This window comes from Podarcis tiliguerta, assembly GCF_965153285.1.
Source record: "Podarcis tiliguerta genome assembly, chromosome: 8".
Lineage (NCBI taxonomy): Eukaryota > Metazoa > Chordata > Lepidosauria > Squamata > Lacertidae > Podarcis > Podarcis tiliguerta.
Window position 1 is genome coordinate 49214707 of NC_139541.1, and position 19526 is coordinate 49234232.

The 19526-nt window shown below is 39.4% G+C and overlaps 1 protein-coding gene across 4 annotated transcripts in view; it reads right to left on the reverse strand.

Moving 5' to 3' along the window:
• Positions 1-4614: 4614 nt before the first annotated feature.
• The window catches only part of CBFB (core-binding factor subunit beta), a 43133-nt gene continuing 28221 nt past the window's right edge, over positions 4615-19526 (reverse strand). The window contains exons 5-7 of one of the 4 annotated variants that reach the window (XM_083452733.1): positions 18699-18815; positions 13886-13978; positions 4615-6836 (exon numbers count right to left, since the gene is read on the reverse strand). In XM_083452733.1, coding sequence (XP_083308859.1) covers positions 6768-6836; positions 13886-13978; positions 18699-18815 — 279 coding nt within the window. In that variant the 3' untranslated portion in view covers positions 4615-6767. Of the gene's footprint in view, positions 6837-13854; positions 13982-18698; positions 18816-19526 lie in introns of all 4 variants that reach the window. The other 3 variants (XM_083452735.1, XM_083452732.1, XM_083452734.1) reach the window with 3 other exon arrangements.

The window sequence follows — 19526 nt, forward strand, 5'->3', positions numbered from 1 at the left end:
CCTGGCTAAGAGTGACAAAGGATAGGGTGACAAAGGCATACTATGCCCAGCCCATCTGAGCAGGAAGAAAAACAAATTCTCTCTCAAAAGCAACTTTTGTCTGATATGCAAAGCAGGAAGTTGCAAATCAGGAATCCCTTTTCTCTTTCCTCCTTTGTTTGCTCTCTTGGACAGGTACAGTTGAGAAATTAAACATTGTGAAGACACCCGAGAAGGGCATTTTAAGAGGCTTGCAAGCAGATCCTGTGACTTGCGGCCTGTTTAAGGTGGAGCAACTTACAAACCCAGGGGGATCTACACACAACCTCGACAAACCTGTGTTCCCAAACGTGTTTGCTATAGTTGTCTTGGATTAAAGGATTGGGAGGGGACATTGTGGGCTGTCTAGTCCAACCTGATGCTGGAAACCCAGAGCTAGAATGCCAACAAACGGCTGCACAGCTTCTGCTTGAGGGAGGGAGAAAGCCCACCAGTAGCAGTCAGTGTGGTAGGACAGAACTACGGAGCTACTTCTGGCACTAGAATTTGGGCACATCTAATGAAGCTGAATGTTGGAAGCAATATGCTTCTGAAAATACCAGTTTCTGGAAACAGCAGAAGTGGAGAGTGCTTTGCGTTCAAGTCCTGCATGTGAGCTTCCCAGGCATCTGGTTGGCCACTATAAGAACAAAATGCTAGGTTAGATGGACCATTGGCTTGTTTCAGCAGGCGCTTCTTATTGGTGCATGTTTATGATCTTGTAATTTTATAATATTTTAATTATCTGCAAGGGGATTGTAACTGGACTATTGTGCAGGGTTAACGTGTAATATTGTGTTCTATGGCAACTGATGGTGTTTGGACAGTGTTTTCAAAGCTACCAGCATGAGTTTGACCAAGCTGCAGGAGGCAGTGGAAGACAAGAGTGCCTGGCGTGTTCTGGTCCATGGGGTCACAAAGAGTCAGACACGACTAAACGACTAAACAACAACATGGCAATTGATCTGCCTTGGTCATGCATGAACAACAGCCAAGGGGCTTACGGTACTTTTTACAAGTGGAGATCCAGCACAATAAAGCAGTGAGTGTTGGACCAGAGTGGCCTGTGTTCAAATCCCCAATTCAGCTGTGAAGCTTGCTGTGTTCCCTTGGTGCAGCCACTATTTCTGTCACCTACATTGTTGACCTGTGGCCATACACAGACTCTGAGCTCCTTCAAGGAAGGGATACAGCCTAATGGGGTGTAATAATATAAAGGCAGAGCTGAGGAAGAATCAGGTCTACATATTCCCTGTTTGTACGTTGTTTTACGGTAATCATTCAGTGCTTGGAACTAGTTGCTTTGGTAAAACCCTGAATTTGTTGAATAGAGCTCATATACACTATCAGCATTGTTATTAAATCATGACCCTCCTCCTGTGTGGAAACTACTTTACAAGACTTTTCCCACGCTAGATTCTTTCAGCTTATAGTGTACAGGAGTGGGGTGGGAGAAGGGCACAGTATTGTAGCATCCCTTGGTTTGGAAAGCACATGACTCACTTCCTAAAGCTGTTGTGTGTGTCCCCGACAGCCAGCCACTGTTTAAGAGAACTGCTCTAAGTTTTGTTCTTATTTAGCATGTGGGCTTTGGTCCCAAAAATAGTTTTCTGTGGTTAATATAAGGAGAACTGGGACTAGTGTGTTTACGTAGAAAAAAGCAAGCTTGTAATCTCCACAGTCACATTTCTAATGTGGCTGAATACGTTTAAGAATCTTAAATTCCACAATAAGAGATTCACTGTGGAGAAAGAGAAAGGTGAATTTGGAATTTGAAGAGAAAAATGTCCTGAGACTGGCCAGGAAGAAACACAAGAAAGTGCTTTTTTACAAAAATGAAATGACAAATGTAGAACAGTGTATGTGTGTGGGTGTGTGTGTTATAAATAAGCAGCTGGTGCATTCTCTTCCTATCTTTTGCATTTTGGTTACACTGCACTTTTAAACATTACAACATTTGATGTTAATATTTAACACCAAAAGAAACATTTCACTCTCCTCTTCCATTTTATCACCATTCAGTGAAGCAGTGGCACATGAAAGAAAGAACAGACTAAGTAGATTGCACTGTCAAAATGTGTATTTAAGTGCAGATGCTAACTGACTTTTGTTCTACAGTATGCGCAAACTGGTGGGAATGTATTCAAATATACACCCCACTGAAAGTGTAAAAATATGGAAGATGCCTTTTACTGAGCCAGACCATTGGTCCATCTAGCTCAATTTGGTTAACACCAGGGGTTGGCAACCTAAGGCCCATGGGCCACAAGCAGCCCACAGGGGTCATTTAACTGGCCCATGAACCGAGCTGCCTGCTTGGCGAGTCCCCGTGCGCTGCGCTAAGCCGGCGCAGCACGGGGACTCACCTCCGCAGCGCTGGAAATCACAGCTGCCGGAAAATGTGGGCGTATGTGCTCACACACACACGCAATCCGGCCCATGGAGGGATCTCCGCTGAAGGGAACCAGTCCAGGCAGGGTAAACCTTGCTGACCCCTGGTTTATACTGACTGGCAGTGACTCTCCGGAATTTCAGACAGGACTGGCTCCTCCTCCTTGCTTACAATTGTATGTACAGTGGTGCCTCGGGTTACATACGCTTCAGGTTACAGACTCCGCTAACCCAGAAATAGTACCTCGGATTAATAACTTTGCTTCAGGATGAGAACAGAAATCGTGCTTCGGCGGCGCAGTGGCACCAGGAGGCCCCATTAGCTAAAGTGGTGCTTCAGGTTAAGAACAGTTTCAGGTTAAGAATGGATGGAACGAATTAAGTACTTAACCCAAGGTACCACTGTACTGTTTTCTGTTGACATTTGAAGACACAAGGGCAGTGTGTACAAGCACCGCCCTTGGCACCTCTCCCACATAAAGACTTTAGAAAAGCTCTCATCAACAAAAAATCCTCTCTGCTTCCATGAATTTCCTGCTACAGTCTTCCTGGTAATATGTAAAGTTAAAGAAATGTGTAGTGCTTAGAAGCTGCTAAATGTTCTTTTCAGTATGCACCTGTGTGTCCTCTGGCTATTTTTGACACCTGCTATCCAAGAAAGCTATGTATACAACTATATTATTTGTACTAAAAGAACAGCAGGTGAACTCATTGGCATGTGGCTTCATTGACTCTAAACATAAAAACAGTCCCCCCCTCACCACCAGCTTTTTGAACAGCAGGGCTATATTATATTACGAGAAAAAGAAAAGAAAGGCAGCAGTGTTCAAATCTCTCTGAGACAGTGAGCATTTTCAATAAGCATTTGTGGAAACAGGTCAAAAAACACTTGCACCAGGGTCTTCCTTGAAATATATTTTTACCTCTAAGTTGTGCTAAAGGTATTGTTCTAACTCAATACCTTATGCATCCACCGATCCAAAGTCTTTATATTGAATGTATTTTCTCCACCGCAGTAAAAAGGCTAGAGAGTTTGAATTTGAGAAGCAGATTTGCCGACTGTTCAGTGAGAATCAGATCAATTCTGCCATTAAATTCTTAATGAAGTGTCACCCTAAGCCCTTATATAGTGTATTGAAAAGCAGAATGCAGTAGAAAAGTGACATTGAGCACCTCAGTCAAAACAAATGCAAAATAAAAGCATGCCCTGACATGGGATAGTAAAGCAGCTGGAGGAGGAGGAGAGGACAGTGCATAAAGAAAGAACTGTGAGCAGAGAGGAGCCCTTTCCACATCCTCTGGACTCCCTGGGGAACTCAAGAAATCTGCTGTACCTGGAGCTGGGTGTGGAGAGTGAAGATGAATGGGACACAGCTGTGGGCAGCCTGAGGACGTACCATGCACCTTGGGTCTGCCCATAGAAAGCAAGCGTAGAGTGAGAGAATGTAATCCGTTTTGGAAGGACGTTTGCATTCTGAGGCATGGTTTCTGATTGGCACTTACTTCCGGGTTTTTGACGTTCAGGAGCTAAAACATTCAGGGACGGAGCAATTCGAGAACCGAGTTTCCACTCTGTGTGTGTGCAATGTATTTGTAATATTTTAAGTTGTTGCTGCTTTAGATTTCTGTACACTGCTTAGATATATTTTTAGTATACTAAGCAGTATATAAATTAAATAATCAAAAATCAAAATAGGCATTCTGCAACTGTAATGGATGGAGGGGAGGTCTGGGGTTCTTCATACAGACCCATGGCCTCAAAGACTGCTTGTTCTTAAACTGGATCTGTAGGGCAAGCTAAATGATCTCAGAAAAAGAACATTCTTGCTCTTTGGTGATGATGAGCAACTCCTACCTATCAATGCAATGGGGGGAGGGAGGGAAGTTGTCAGAAGTAGATTTCAAAACTGGTTTCTGGGTGTTTCAGAACCTAATCAAAAGATACAAAATGTAACTTTTAAATATCTATTAATTGTATGATTTAACTCTTGACTAAACTCCTCTATTCTCAACTTGTATTAGCAAAATTCTTAAAAGGGAAATAAAAGGATTAAAAAAGCCCTGAGATGCCACAATAAGCAACCCACAAGTCCCCTAAAAATGATAGTACTTTGGAATATTTGCCAAACTGTCCTTTATCTCTAAGCATGCAATGGCACGTATCAGCACTTGACACTAACATGTTACAAAGTAATTTACAACCACTTTGTTTCACTCACATAAGTTTATTATAAACGTAAGGTTAACATAGCACAAAAAGATAGCAAAAGCAATCTTGAAGCTTAAGGCAACTCTTAAAGAGATGAGTTTGAAGATGATGCAACTCTTGTTTAAATAGAAATTATGAAAAAATATCAAATTGCATCAATAACTTAAAGTTTTTAAGTTTAGCAGGTCTGCACTAGCTAGCACAGGGAGAGGGCTTGTGATCTTAATGCCAGCATTAAGACATAGTGGCCCAGTTTGGACAACTGTATCTTGGCTCAATAAGCCAATATGTGAATGAGTCTATTGCCTGGGCACACAGCACCTTTGTTCCTCCCTTGATGATGCAGGTAGTAAAACCAGGAAACCTGTAACTATCATTAGTTAGAGTAGCAGAGGGGCTGTGTGCATGAGCAAAACATCTATTTTTATATTGGGCTATTAAGCTGAGATATGATCATTCAAACTTGGCCATTAAGTAGCCAAATTCTAGATAATAGGGGGAGAAGGTTATTTACACACAGACAGCAAAGGTTTATATGCAATAGTATAATTTGTGTACTCATGATTTGAAACTACTATCAGAAGTAATCAGGAAACACCGTACTATTTGAAATACAAAGGAAAGGAACAAAACTGACAAAAATGGAACAGCAACAGAAAACTACTTTTTGGACCATTCTTTCTTCACTAGATGAGGAAAATGTGCATGGAAAAAATATTAACATGAGCAACATATTTCTATTTAATAGATCTGTTTGGGACAGTACCTATGGATGACTGTTAAAGAGTATTAAAAAAAGATTCAGAGTTGTCATATCCAGGGAAGTTGTTCAGATATTTGTAATTGTTATAAGTTCAACTACCAGCATTGACAAGGAATGTTGCATTCTACTCATATTAACACAGAAAATGAATGTTGTGGTTTAAAGCCTAAAATGATAATTTAGATTAGATTGATGTTCACGCCACATAACAAATGGAGAAACAAAACTGGTTTGACACAAGATTTGGTAAACAGTACTCTTGAGTAATATAATAGAAGAAAGCAGGGACTGAAGTGCAAAAGTGAACAATCCTTAATAATTATTTTCTCCAAATCTTACGCTACTGGAAAGTATCATAACAAAATTGTTAAGTAACAAAAACACACACCAAAGGCAACTTTGGGCCAATATGAGACTGTTTTGCATACAATTCAAATGTCTCAATTCGTATTTTAATCTAAGCTAAAGAATAGGATACAAAAAGAGTTAAGCAGCTACTTTCAACATGATTGTATTCAAGATATCAGCTTCACCCTCAGCCATCATAGACTAATGTCAAATGCAATCAGAAAGATGGAGTATCCCATTTCAGATTTTTACAGAGTCCCTGAAGAGTCATACTGCAATGAGTTCCAATCAGTTTCAGCAGGTTATCTGAACTACATTAACTACAACTAGTAACTGCAGAACAGAATCTACAACAGAACGTGCGGACAGATTAAAATCTCATTTAGACATTTTGCCATCTAAAACATTAGCTTTAAGTTAACAATATTTCATGGTATATTGGAGTGTGGCTTTTTAAAAAAAGTTTATAAACATGTAATTCAGTAAATCAATTGACAACACTGTTACTTGGTCTAGGCTGCATAATGTAAAAAGAATAAAATGTGTTGAAAGTTAGAGAAGAGAAAGTGCATAAAAAGACAATACCACAAAGAATGCATGTGTAAAAGCAAGAACACTATGACAAACAAACTTCCAAAAGCCCATATAAAAATTATTTTGAAAGTTGTTTTTTAAAAAAGTCACAAAAAACTTTATTCTGCAACGTTTGACCTATTCTGAAATGAATGAATATTACAGTTGAGGAATTGTTTTTATAGCTGCATTAATTGTTCTCGTCACTAAAATAGTGCCAACAAAATTATAAGCTTGCATAGAGAAACAAGAATTTCAAATCCCCATTGGCAACATGCTTAAAGAAAAGAAATGCAGATAATACAACACAAACATAGTGCAAACCATGGCGGGACATGATAGTTTGGTTGCCGCAGGTCAGGGAATAGACTATAGTATATACCCAGTTATCACAGTTTCTGGTCTTTTAATTCCATCATTTGCCAAGTTTAAGCGTCACACTTATGGCACACAGCCGTTGTTCACTTAACGCAGTTTGAGATCATCACCACCTCCTAGGGTTGAGCCAGGACTAGGGTCTTGTTGTCTTCTTGCCTGAATTAACATGGAAAGGTAGAGAAAGGAGGAAGAGAGTTAAAATGTATTGAATATTTTAAAGCAAAATATGGTTTCAAATGGTCTATATCAATATTCATTCTAAACCAACACTATGAATACTTGACAAAAATGGTCCTCTCTGTCCCCACGCTCTTCCCCAGAATGGCCATGGCACACTTTTCCTCAAATCAAAACGGGCCCCATAGAGCTAGCAGGGCTGGCTCTCCCAGCTGTTAAAAGGGTTAGAATATGAGGTGGCAGTCTTAACCCTAGGAAAGGGAAGACCAAGCATCTCTGCCACTGCTGTCATTTGGTTGTAAGCAGTTTCTACATACGCCACAGGGATGGAAATTGTATTTTTCTTTTTAGTGGGGGCATAAAGACCATTTCCAGGTACTCACCTTCATCCAAATATTCTAATATAAAAACCAGACCTTATGAAAACCTGTAGAAGTCATTTTTTTGGCTTTGCTGAGACAGGAATTTATAAATCATGAAGGAAACAGTGGCCCAGTTCAGTCATAGAGGGGAAACCAGTGGTTCCCCTTATGTCTGACCTGGGCTAGTATTGATTCTATTCAGAAAGAAAAAAAGAGGAAATTGACAAAAACTTAAAAACAGAACTAAGGATGCATTTATTAAATGGCAAGTGACATTTCTAACAACCTGCTTTCGTTGAAAAAACGAATTTCATTAAAAAAGTTAAGCAAACATCATTAAGCAAAACTAGAAATAACAATAATATTTCTCTACCACTCTTCATTTGAGAATCACAGACCAGTTTACGATATAAAAACAAAAATACATAACATAGTAACAAATAAAAACAATACTCCCCCAGTTAGCCAAAGGCCTGGGAGGACTGCTTTTGCATGGCGCCTAAAGATATGCAACGAGGGTGAAAAGGGCAACTCCTCTCCCCACCCCACATCTGCTCTGGAGGATTCCCCAACCTGCTGGAATAGATTTTAGGGGCAGACTGGAAGCTGAAGGAGGGAGAAGAGAAAAAGGAAGCACCTTTTGCAAAAGCAGAAGCCTGCTGTGCAGGTGGGATGCCACAGTTGGATATCATATTTTTATCCCTTTTTATACCCACAAGAGACTACAAAAGAGCCTCAAAATGAAATCAGTCGCAGCATTTTTTTTCTGTATGCTACAAGGAGCTGCAAATCTCTCCTTCTAACAGTTGCACTCTTTGTTGGTAAAGAGAAGCGGCGTCTGCTGTTTGTTATGACTATTCCTCTGGCCTTGCCAGATAATCATAGACAAGGTCTTGGGAAGCTGACCCCAAGAACAAGTGCTCAAGTGTTTATATCAGGCCCAAGCCCACCAAGGGCCAGTGGAAATCTCAGTGAAGACAGTTGTCAACACTGATGCTGCACAAATTGCCTATAAGGAGTTTGACCAGTTGCCACCAGAAGAAGGGAAAGGATTCTCTGGCAATAGAAGGGACCATAAGATTTTGTCTGTTTCCTCATGCTTTGTTCTTTATTTTCCTCATCCCGTTAATGAAAAACCTGTTAAGGAGCAACTTTGGTAGTCTTCATTGCCCATCTGAATCCTAAAGTACCCTTCCCTTAGGAAATCTCGCCCTGCACCTTTTCTGTAGCCGAAGACCGTGCTGAAAACCAAGATAACATGTCTATCATATTAATGTTTTTTCTTCAAAAAAGCAAACACCTCTATATTAGTACTACCTGGCAGAACTTCAGATTGATATAGGCAGATATATTTTTCTTGTAACCTATTACTTCATTGGAATATTTGGTTCTCAGTGTTTAAGAAGCTGAGCATCCCGAGCTGGTGGAATGCATCATACCATGGAACCAAGTTTTACTGGCAGTTTCCTAAGGGAAAACATACCTTGGGACAGGCCTTAGTAATTATTATATACCAATTGGTCCTCAGTATTTAGCAAAAAAAAAAAGGGGGGGGGAGGAAGTGGGGAAGAGAGAGGCAGTACAATATAGAGGCAGTTAAAACACATCACTGCAACGAAAGTTGAACTGAAAAAGGGTTCTACTCTTGCTAGATCGTGCCTGTTAGCCAAACTCCAAAATGTACATTAGTAAAAGCACAAAGACCATCATCGGCATCTAGTTATGATTCGACATTGGCTGGCACCAGGGGAGTTGTCTTATGGGGTCCTGAATGTGTCAGAAATTGTAAAATGATTTTTAGTTAAATTAACTCTCAACCTGCATGTTATTGTCTTGGCTACCTCAAAATGAAAAATTATGAATTAACTGTTTAAGCAATTCCAGTTAGCAAAGCAAATAAATAAGGCAAGATTCCATATATACAAATTAAGCTTTAGTTCTGTTAAGCTAAATAAACAGTGTTTTACAGACAGTTCTTTGTTTCATGGTCTGAGTGTATGAAATTCAACCTCAGCAACTGCACTTAGTTTGTACTGTTAATCAATTTTCAGCATGAACAAAGAAGTCCCCATGACCCAGTTCATGGCAACTCCTGCAGATGGTGCTGGCTGTGTCATACAGGCAGATTAGGCAGGCAGCTACCAGAGAGACACAATTTAAGGTGCTCTTACTGAAGTTCCTTAGCTTCTTGTGCTTCTTTTAATGTGTGTGGCTTTACAAACCAAATATAATCCAGAATTCTCTGCAAAACCACAGAAAATTCAAATCTGTTCTCTCAATTTGTACATAAATGTCATTGCCCCACCTAATGTGGGGAAATGCCCAAATCTGTACTAGAAGTAGATGACGTGAGGCTAAGAGCTGCTTTTTATATGACTTTTTGCTTTCCACGAGAGATATGAAGGGTGTACCCTGGATATAAATCACTACTTAAAAGGAAAAAATAGTGACTTTCATTGTAAGGGCCATTCATTTTCAACTGACACCAAACACAGCTTTTTGTGTAAGAAGCAGGTTTTTCATGCTGTTTCACAAATGGCGAAAAAAAACTGAATGAAAAAGTAGTTCATATAAGGAAACTTTTTTCAAAATGCAGTGGGAAAGAGAATAGACAGAGGCTACAAACATTGCTAAAGGTATTCAAGCACTGGAATATGATGGTGATGGCAGATACATACTGCAATGTTAAATAACTTGAATTGTATCACAGTGAATTTCAATTTGACATTTCTTTAAAAATGCAAAATAAAATATTTACAAATATACAGTATTAAGTCTCATGTATTAGCATTTCAAAACAAAAGCATTTTTGTTTTGTTACTGAAATGCTTTGGGGGGAAATAAACTTCTGTGTTACTTAAGCAGAATCAAGGTTCACTTTCTCTCATACATCATGGCAACAGAATAGCACAGCCTTATTTGTTTATGGCTGCAATCCAAGTTTCCTAGGAGTAAGCCCCACTGAACATATTGGAACTTACTTCTGAGTAAGCACACACAGGATTGCACTGTAAAGATGTTATCTAGCAGCAAATGGTATACATAAAAAGTGCAACTGAATGCCATACTAAGAAACCCTTTTACATTTTGTCCAAAATCAATGCTGAGTGTGGTATCATGCAGATCAATTTTGCAAGTCAAGCAATACTGTAATATAAGCAACTTCTTCCAGTCAATGCAGGTTAGAAAGAGGCTGAGCATCAGCGAGACAGTGACTGACAGTGATCAATAGTAATTATATATTTATAGCATCTCCACCAGACATGAAACAATACTTTCTCTAGTGAAAGTACATTTTATCCTAGTGGGAAAAACCCATAAGAAAGGTAGGATATTTAGCTGCCTTTCATAGACATAAAGATATGATACTAGCGAAACTGGAAAAAGTATTAGGTGGCTAGGATTCAATTTTCAGCTATAATTTCATGTTGTGATAAAGTTTCCTTATTAAAGGAAATGGCCAACTGGTAATTTCAGTATTTCAAAGCATGCAAAGTAATGTTTCCATCACCATGTATTCTGATGTTAGATGCCAGCTTCTCAATCTCTCCATACAAAAATCCATCAAGGGGTAAGACATATTTATTTCTTATATTCATACTCTGGATTGCGTTCTTCTTTCTGATGCCTCCAGGCTGCATGTTGAAAGCTTGCTTTCCTCCTCCCCTAGACACAACTGGTCCAATGAAAAGCATCATCTGAGCCATTTTGAATTCTATTTCTACAGCTACTTTTATTTGCAAAACTCTGGTTTTGTTTTGTTTTTATAATTCAGAGGGGTTTGTTTCTAGGATTCTTGTGACATCTTGAAGATAGTTCTGGCATAATCTTTTGTGGACTGAAACCTGCTTCATCAGATGCATGAAGTGAAATCTTAGTTGGAAAATAAATTGCAGCTAGTGATAATTAGAACATTTAATTTAACATACATTTGTTAAATAGGCACACCTTTAAAGCTTTGACTGTTATTTTGGTTGTTTTTACTAAAATTATATAAAACATTAGGATAGGAAAAGAGTTTGGAAACTTTAGCACATTTACTGTCTTTCAACAACAGAAAACAACTTTTTGTCAAATTCCCTTTATGCTGGGGTAGGAGAGTGCTACCACAATATTAACAAATACACTGGGAAATCGCCTGTCCATGACATCAGCCAAAAGTATATACAGTAAACAGAGCATTTGTAATGTTCTTGTCTGAACTGATTTGGACATTTTGCCATATTATGCTTATTGAAGCATGACCAGCAAAGAATCAAAGATGCTTTGCTGAAAATGATTTTGTCATTTATTTTTATCATCCTTCCTGCTCTCAAACTGTCAAACTTCTGTCATAAAGAACAGCTATCAAATAGCATAAGGGCCTAATATTCTTCATTCTGTACCATGAAAAACTAATTTCAATGGCTTGTATAAAATTTGCATATTACGCAAATGTATGCAAATATGCTTATTTTGTGCAGGCTTGTCCATAAGCAGAGACAGAGAGATATACAAAGTACTTTTAGTTCAACTCTCAATCCCTGCTAGAGATTGAATGATGCTGGATGAGGTGTTTAGCATAAAATTCTAGTTTGCCCTGCAGTTCCAGAAATGTTGGACTTTGTTTAGGTTGGCGTATTATGCAATTCTTTGAAAGGGCAGAAAAGCAGCAGAATAGGTACCAGCAGCAGAATTCAGTGGCTGAAAATAGTCTCAGCTTCATTTAACACAGATGTGTAAACTTAATCAATAACTAATATAACTTATTTGCTCAGAAAAAAACTTTAATTTGCTGCTGTAATTAAAAAACATTTTTCAAATACTGTTTCAAGCCATGTGCCATAACTTGTTTCCATATTATTTGTGTTGTACATCTATTTTCTCCTTTCAAGTAAGTCTTGTATTTTTTAAAAAGAGACTTGCTATTTTATACAAATGTTATTTGAACATGCTCTTATAATTTTATTTGTGAAATCTTCCACTTACGCAAGATTATAAAAAAATGTTTTTGCAGTTTCTTGAAGTGGTAATCAACAATAGTAGCTCTAATAAATCCAGAACAGTTCAGCTGATTTATCCTTTAAAATAGATAAAATAAAATTCAAAATGTGACTGATTATGTTTGAATGATTCAGTAAGAATTTTTTGTTGGATTTCTTTGCAGATGTAATAATCTACTGGCTTCTTAATAGTTAAAAAAATGCTGCACAGCATGTTATAAAATAAAGGAACATCTTTTCTAGGAAAGAAAGCTGTATAAATAAAGAATAAATTCTGATCATTTTCATATGCTGCTAAGGTTTGGCTGAATGCTTCCCAAGGGCTGGCGCCTCTCTTTTGGTAGGGGCAGACAAAGTATTGCAAGGGTTTCTCTGTCTTCACTGAACTCAAATGTGGTATCTATTAAAGACATTTAAACGATGCATGATTTAAATATATATTTATATACATGCAGACTTTGCAGCAGCTCAAGGTATGATTTATAACAATGAAACTTTCAATCTTCATCGTTCCAGACTTTAAGTGGTCTACTTTGTATATGTATGTGAAAAAAGCAGTGTTTCATGGTTTGATTTTTTTTAAAAGAAACTTTTCTATATCTTCCCTCTATGAAAATAGAACCAATGCTGAAGCTAGCCAAGATAATCTTTTCATTTACTCTGTGATCAAGACTACTTCTAAAAATGTATTAAAGTTTGGGGGAAATGAACAAGGGGAAAAATATTTAATTTGGTTTTGAAGTATTTTTAAACAAGTATTACTTCCCAAGTATGTATGTATGTATATGTGTATAAAGGTAAAGGTAAAGGGACCCCTGACCATTAGGTCCAGTCGTGGCCGACTCTGGGGTTCTAGCGCTCATCTCGCTTTATTGGCTGAGGGAGCCGGCGTACAGCTTCCGGGTCATGTGGTCAGCATGACTAAGCCGCTTCTGGCGAACCAGAGCAGTGCACGGAAATGCTGTTTATCTTCCTGCCGGAGCGGTACCTATTTATCTACTTGCACTGTGACGTACTTTCAAACTGCTAGGTTGGCAGGAGCAGGGACCGAGCAACGGGAGCTCATCCTGTCATGGGGATTCAAACCGCCAACCTTCTGATTGGCAAGTCCTAGGCTCTGTGGTTTAACCCACAGCACCACCTGCGTCCCAGCGCCACCCACGTCCCATATATGTGTATACTGCCCAACAGATATGTACATTTGCCTCTTTCCCCCCATTGCTCTATAAAAAAATAAATCTGCCAGTCTACTGTACCATTGATAGGACAAACTTTGGTTATTTATTTAACAATGTACATACATAATTCAATGCAAAATTCTATCATATGCAGTAACTACTGTGGCATATGCAGAAATAGGGCACACAGTCTGAATTATTTTGTCCAAGAGGTGAAAGTTATCAATGCTGGATTAGATCATTTTAAATTAAAATATGTTTTAACTTTAGGGATTCTAAGATCAGCAGCTATGTACTTTCAAGTGGCAAAATTGCACTGATTGAAGAATTTGTACCCTTAATGTACTAATATGCTTTTAACCCAAACAGGATTCATTAAAATGACAACATCAAAATAAAACATAAGATTTTAGCAACATGCTCCAGGCAGTAGTTTATTGAGAAAAAAAATCTAGATTTTTGGTAGAGTACTAACCAGTAACTGACAGCAGCTGTGAAACTCTCACCTCCATTTCTTCCCGATGAGACCTGTCTCTGTCCTCGAATTCACGAGTTCTTCTCCGAGCTTCTTCAAAAGCCTGCTGTGCCAATGCATCTTCCTGCTACCAACCAAAAGTACAGGGTCACACAAGAAGCACCTTTACACTGATTTGGGGGGAAGACCTCTCCAATTGCTCACCTCTAGACATCATTTAGGCAGTAGTGGGCTGTGGCATGGCCCTCCCAACACTGACATAGCTTAACTATATGGGGCAGACTTTGGTGAGATTAAGACTGCATGAGCACACCAGCATGAGCACTGCAGTTGCTCTGTTGGTGTACCTGTGCAGTCCTATCCTATTAATGCTAGTATTGGGAGGGCAGCTTTGCCACACCATAAAGGCAACCACTGGATTTAGGTGTCTTTATTTTAAAGAAACGGAGCAACAAGACCACCTAAAGAGATGAGCTACTAATCATGCAGAATCACGAAGAGGAAAATCTCTGCCTCTCCCTGCTCCCTGCACTGGTACCACTGGCTCCTGCTATTTTTGGGGGGGACCATAAGCACCCAAAAGGGGCAAAAAGATTTGCTTTAAGTGACATCTCTCCTCCTCCTTAGACCCTGAAGATAGTGTCTTCTTGTTCTTGGTCTCCATCAGATATTCCTCCAGAGGATCCCCACATATTCCCTCCCACAATAAATGTCCAGTTGCCAGATTAGTTTTGGATTTTGCATCAACATTCCAGGTCTTGAGCCACAGGTGACTCCCAATGGCCACATCAGTAGCCATAGCCCTGGTGGCAAACTGCATGGCATCCAGCCCCACATCCATCCTAAAGGCAAAATCTTTCTTTGGTTTATGAAGACCCTGGCAGAGATTATGGCAACCACAGGGTACCTCCTCAAGCAGTGAAAAGGAAGCCCACCATGCCACCACAGAAGAAGCGGCAATGCCCCTCACTACCAGAGGCATGACCTCATGTGCCCTATGGCGAAAGACTTCAGGACACCTATCCACTACATTCTTGGGGAAATCATACCTATGTCTCTGGCAGCCACCAGGCCAGAAGTAATAGGGGAAATGGGGCATCTACCAAAGAAACCTTGAACTTTAGCATGCTATATAGAAGAGTTTGGATTTGATATCCTGCCTTTCACTCCCTTTAAGGAGTCTCAAAGCAGCTAACATTCTCCTTTCCCTTCCTCCCCCACAACAAACACTCTGTGAGGTGAGTGGGGCTGAGAGACTTCAAAGAGGTGTGACTAGCCCAATGTCACCCAGCAGCTGCATGTGGAGGAGCGGAGACGCGAACCCGGTTCCCCAGATTACGAGACTACCGCTCTTAACCACTACACCACACTGGCAAGGAGCAAAGCCTCTTAGGAGCCAAGCCCAATAGCGCACCCCATTAGGTTTGGCCCACTCCTATAGAAATGGTCTTCTTAAAACTGGAAGGAAAAAGGACATTTGGCTAGACATCAGGGGTAGCCCTCACTTCAAATACTTCCTCCTCCTCAGCCTCCCCCCCCCCAAAAAAAAATGCTTGGGTAGAGAAATCTTCAAAGTTTTATAGGCATTACAGAGAGTACTGAAAGCCTCAGCAGAAAACGGGAAAGGGGGAGCAGCAGGTGCTGTTACATCGTCATCAGTCAACAGCTCCCCCTTCTCCCTGTCTGAGGACAAAGGGAAAACCACCCTTCCTCAGACCAGTTGGAAGCAATGGCTCTGCTGCTGGAACTCTGCTGGTGTTGCTGCTGGCCAGCAGAAGCAGGCATTTGCCAATGCTTCATGGTTAGCTGAAATGGCACAGGAAGGGTCTGCCGGATAGTCCTAGTGTTTTTCCTCTCCTCACATTGACTCAGAACCATAGAGACTTCCTGTTCAGATGACTAGAGAGAGCCCTGTGCTTTTTCTCAGAGCACCCATACCATATCATTAGAGAGGGAAGAAAGAAGAGGACATGGTGTCCTGCTCATCCTGAAAACAGGAAACAGGACAATACAGTGCGTGGCATTGGCAATATGCCAGCTGAGGAAAAAGGCTGTGCCATAAAGAGGCCACCGAGGGAGAGGGTGTTAGGAAGGGCCTATGTCACCAAAGCAGCATTAAGAGAGGCAACCAAGAAGCTCTATGTGAATCTTCTGCATGTGAGCAGAGGATAGCACCTTCTATAGATAGATAGATGATAGATAGATAGATAGATAGATAGATAGATAGATAGATAGCTGTTAGGTAAATGTTGTAATATGACAAAAGGTGATAACTAAGACCCACTAAAAGATATTGGACTCTGAAAACATGTCAGCATGATGTACTTAAATATGAATTGCAATATAATATGCAAATCAGAATACAAAAAGAGTAAGTCTAGAAATATCATACACCAAAGTTACATTATTTTCCACCAAGTTTTAAAATTTAAAGACATTTCTAAATGTTCTTCAGAACACTTATTTCTAATAGTTGCAGCGAGGTTGTTCAAGTTTCTTTTTTTGGTCCTCCCCACAAACTAATTGACCTATATTAAAGAACTACTTGTCTAACAATATGCAATAAAGTGAAATTCTCTTGCACTTTTCCCAGGCAGAATTACACTCTTTCTTCTTCATCTTGTCTCTTTTAATAGTTTTTTTTTAAATAATCAAAACTTTTAAACTACATTTGTCAAAGTTCAGCATGCTACATTCAGCATGATGATTTTCCTTTAATAGTGTGGCTTTGCAAAAATGTGCAGGTTAAATAAGTCCTGCTCCAGAGAATCCAGCTACATTTTAATATATCAAGGGACTAAGTACATTAAATTTTAAAATAAAATGTCTGTAGTGAGAGAATGTCAAATTGCCTTTTTTGCCTAGGGCACTTCCTGCACCCTAAAGCTATTTTGTGAAATGATGTGGAAGAGTTCCCCCTGTGGCCTTAGTTTTAATACAAACATCTGTCAATCAATAAACATCAGCTTAGGCCCAAGCAGCATGCACTAAAGGGCAATGTGCAAATTTTTCATTAAGATCTATTTTTAAGTAGCAGCTCCATCTCTCCTTGGCAATTTTTATGTTGGAACAGCATAATACAAGGTCTTTCAGGGATCTGATTTTATTTTATTTTTTAAAAAAATCAATATCTTTTAATAGAGAAGCAAGACCCAAACAGCTGAAAGCAGGATGTTCAATAAAAGGCCATAATTAAATAAAAGCCCTCTTTTTCTAAGAAAAGAATTCATTTCACAGGTAGAAGCTGTTTTATGACTTTTATGTGAAATAGATGTGAACTGCACAAATATTTTAATTAGTAATTAAATCCAAACTGAGGACATCATAATGCCATTATGTAAATCTAGGGTGTGAACAGATTTGGAATACTGGGGTATAGTTCTGATCACTTTACTTGAAAAAAGATATTGTAGAGTTGGAAAAGGTTCAGAAAAGGGTACCCAAAACAATCAAGGGGGTGAAGTGACTCCCCTGTGAGGGAAGGTTGCAGCATTTGGGACTTTTTCATTTTGTTGAAAAGAGGCAAGATGATATAAAATAGGGTGCAGTATGGAGAAAGTGGTTACAGAATTTTTTTTCTCCCTCTCTTATATCACTAGAACTCATGGACATCCCATGAAGCTGGTTGCTGGAAGATTCAGGACAGAAAAAAGGAAGTGCTACTTCATACCATGCATTGTTCAACTATGGAGAACAACTTAGCTTCAAAAGAGGATTAGACAAATTTATGGAGGAGAGGGCTACTGACTGCTACCAACCATGATGGGTATGCTCTGCTTCTGCAGTTGGAGGTAGCAATACTTCTAAAAATCCCGTGCTGGAAACCACAGGAGGGAAGAGTGTCCTGTGCTCAAATCTGCCTTGTGGGTTTCCCATGGGCATCAGGATGCCAAACTACATGGGCCAGCAGGCTCTTCCTGTGTAATTATATTCAAAGACAATTATTTTTCTATTAGGAAAACTACTTATTGACACCTGTGAGCCTTGCCTCTGCCACTGTTTCAGTTTCTAGCATTTCATGGGATGAAAAGACAGAGGAGGTGAGGAGTCAGGCGTGCTAGGTTAGTTGTGAAAGCTAGATCATAGACAAAAGAAGGAGTGGCCTGGATAAAATATGCATGGATTAGGTACAGAACTATAGGAAAAAGAGGTGGTGGAGGGCCAAAGTTGAGAAAAGAGAATGAGATGGAAGCATCAAAGAAAAGCCTAATACAAGGTCTAGGTCAATAAGAGGCTTTATGTTGCCGAATTTTCCGGGTAACTTAATTAAGAATTATCAGTTATCACAGACAAATGCATGATTAGTTTAATAACCACTAAAGTACACCATGACTATTCAATGCCCCAAGTGCAAGTGAACCTACTGCTACCCAAGTAGGTATAAGCAAGCTTCAGTTTTCCTTCCATTTAACTACAGAATAAGCAGGATGGCTATGGAACTAGAAAGCACAGGGTTTGCATGCATTTTAAATTATGGACAAGGAAGTTCAGAAGCACAAAAGGGAAAAGATAAAGAAATTAAGACCAAAGGCAGACCTCCTAGAAAGAACAAGGGAAACTGAAAGAACATGACAGAAGTTTTTCTACTCTCTACTATCTTCTTTTCTTTGAAGGAAAACAGTGGAGAGTGGGGAGACTTCTTCCTTGGACCAAAAGGCAGACTGAAATATGCTGATCATATGTGAAGATGCAACAACTAAATCCAAACATTGATCCTGCTTATGCTTTCAATTTCTCATTATACGATTTCCTCATCCAAAGTTATAAAGTGCTGCATACCAAAATTACAAATTTTGCTTCACAATATAACTGAGATTTGAGAAGTTTGAAGCTCCCTACTTTACCTGTGCCCGTTCTTCATCAAATTCTAAGCAGCCCATGCCATCCAGTCTTTGGAGATCTATCCAGCCTTTCCAAATAACACAAACACCATTAAGAATCATAGGCGCTTTTAGGTAGACCTGAAATATAAGAAGACATATACTGATAATGCAGACTGTTTGCATAGGCATGAATCAACACTCATGGTCATTACAGGTAAGCCATGGCTGATAATTTACTGTGAATGCAAAGTTCACTCCCATTTCACTCTTCCCTGTTAGTATGAAGAGCAATTAACTACAACTTTTAACTTAGTATTCCTTGTGAAATGAGGATCATAGTTTGTTTCGTTCAAACAGACTATAACTAGTAAGCTAAGAATAAGCCTTCATATGCTCTGCTAAGCCAAAGATCATAATTTCTTGCTCTTGCTCAGTAGTGAGGAGGAGTGAAGTGGGGATAATCTGTGTGTTCATGGCTTACCAAGACATGCAAAGACATTGTGTATATTTAATTGTAATTTTGTTAGCCATTTTGAGCATACCAGTGGAAAATGTAATATAAAAGCAAATTAATAAAAACACATAGTGTTCAACATTGTATTTATTTGTCACATTGAAAGCCAAAACAAACCTCATACCCATGGTAGTTTCAATCAGGGCTGACCCAGTCACTGAAAGTAGTATGTCTGTGCCATGACTAGGTCACCAGATTCTAAGCTCCCTCCCCCTTCCTTGCTGTCTGCCTACCTGTCCTCCCCTTACTTCTGCACCAGCAGAGGTACTGTCACCACCTCTAGTGGCAGGTGAAAAGCCCAACCAATATGACCATGGTAGGTTTAATATAGCAGG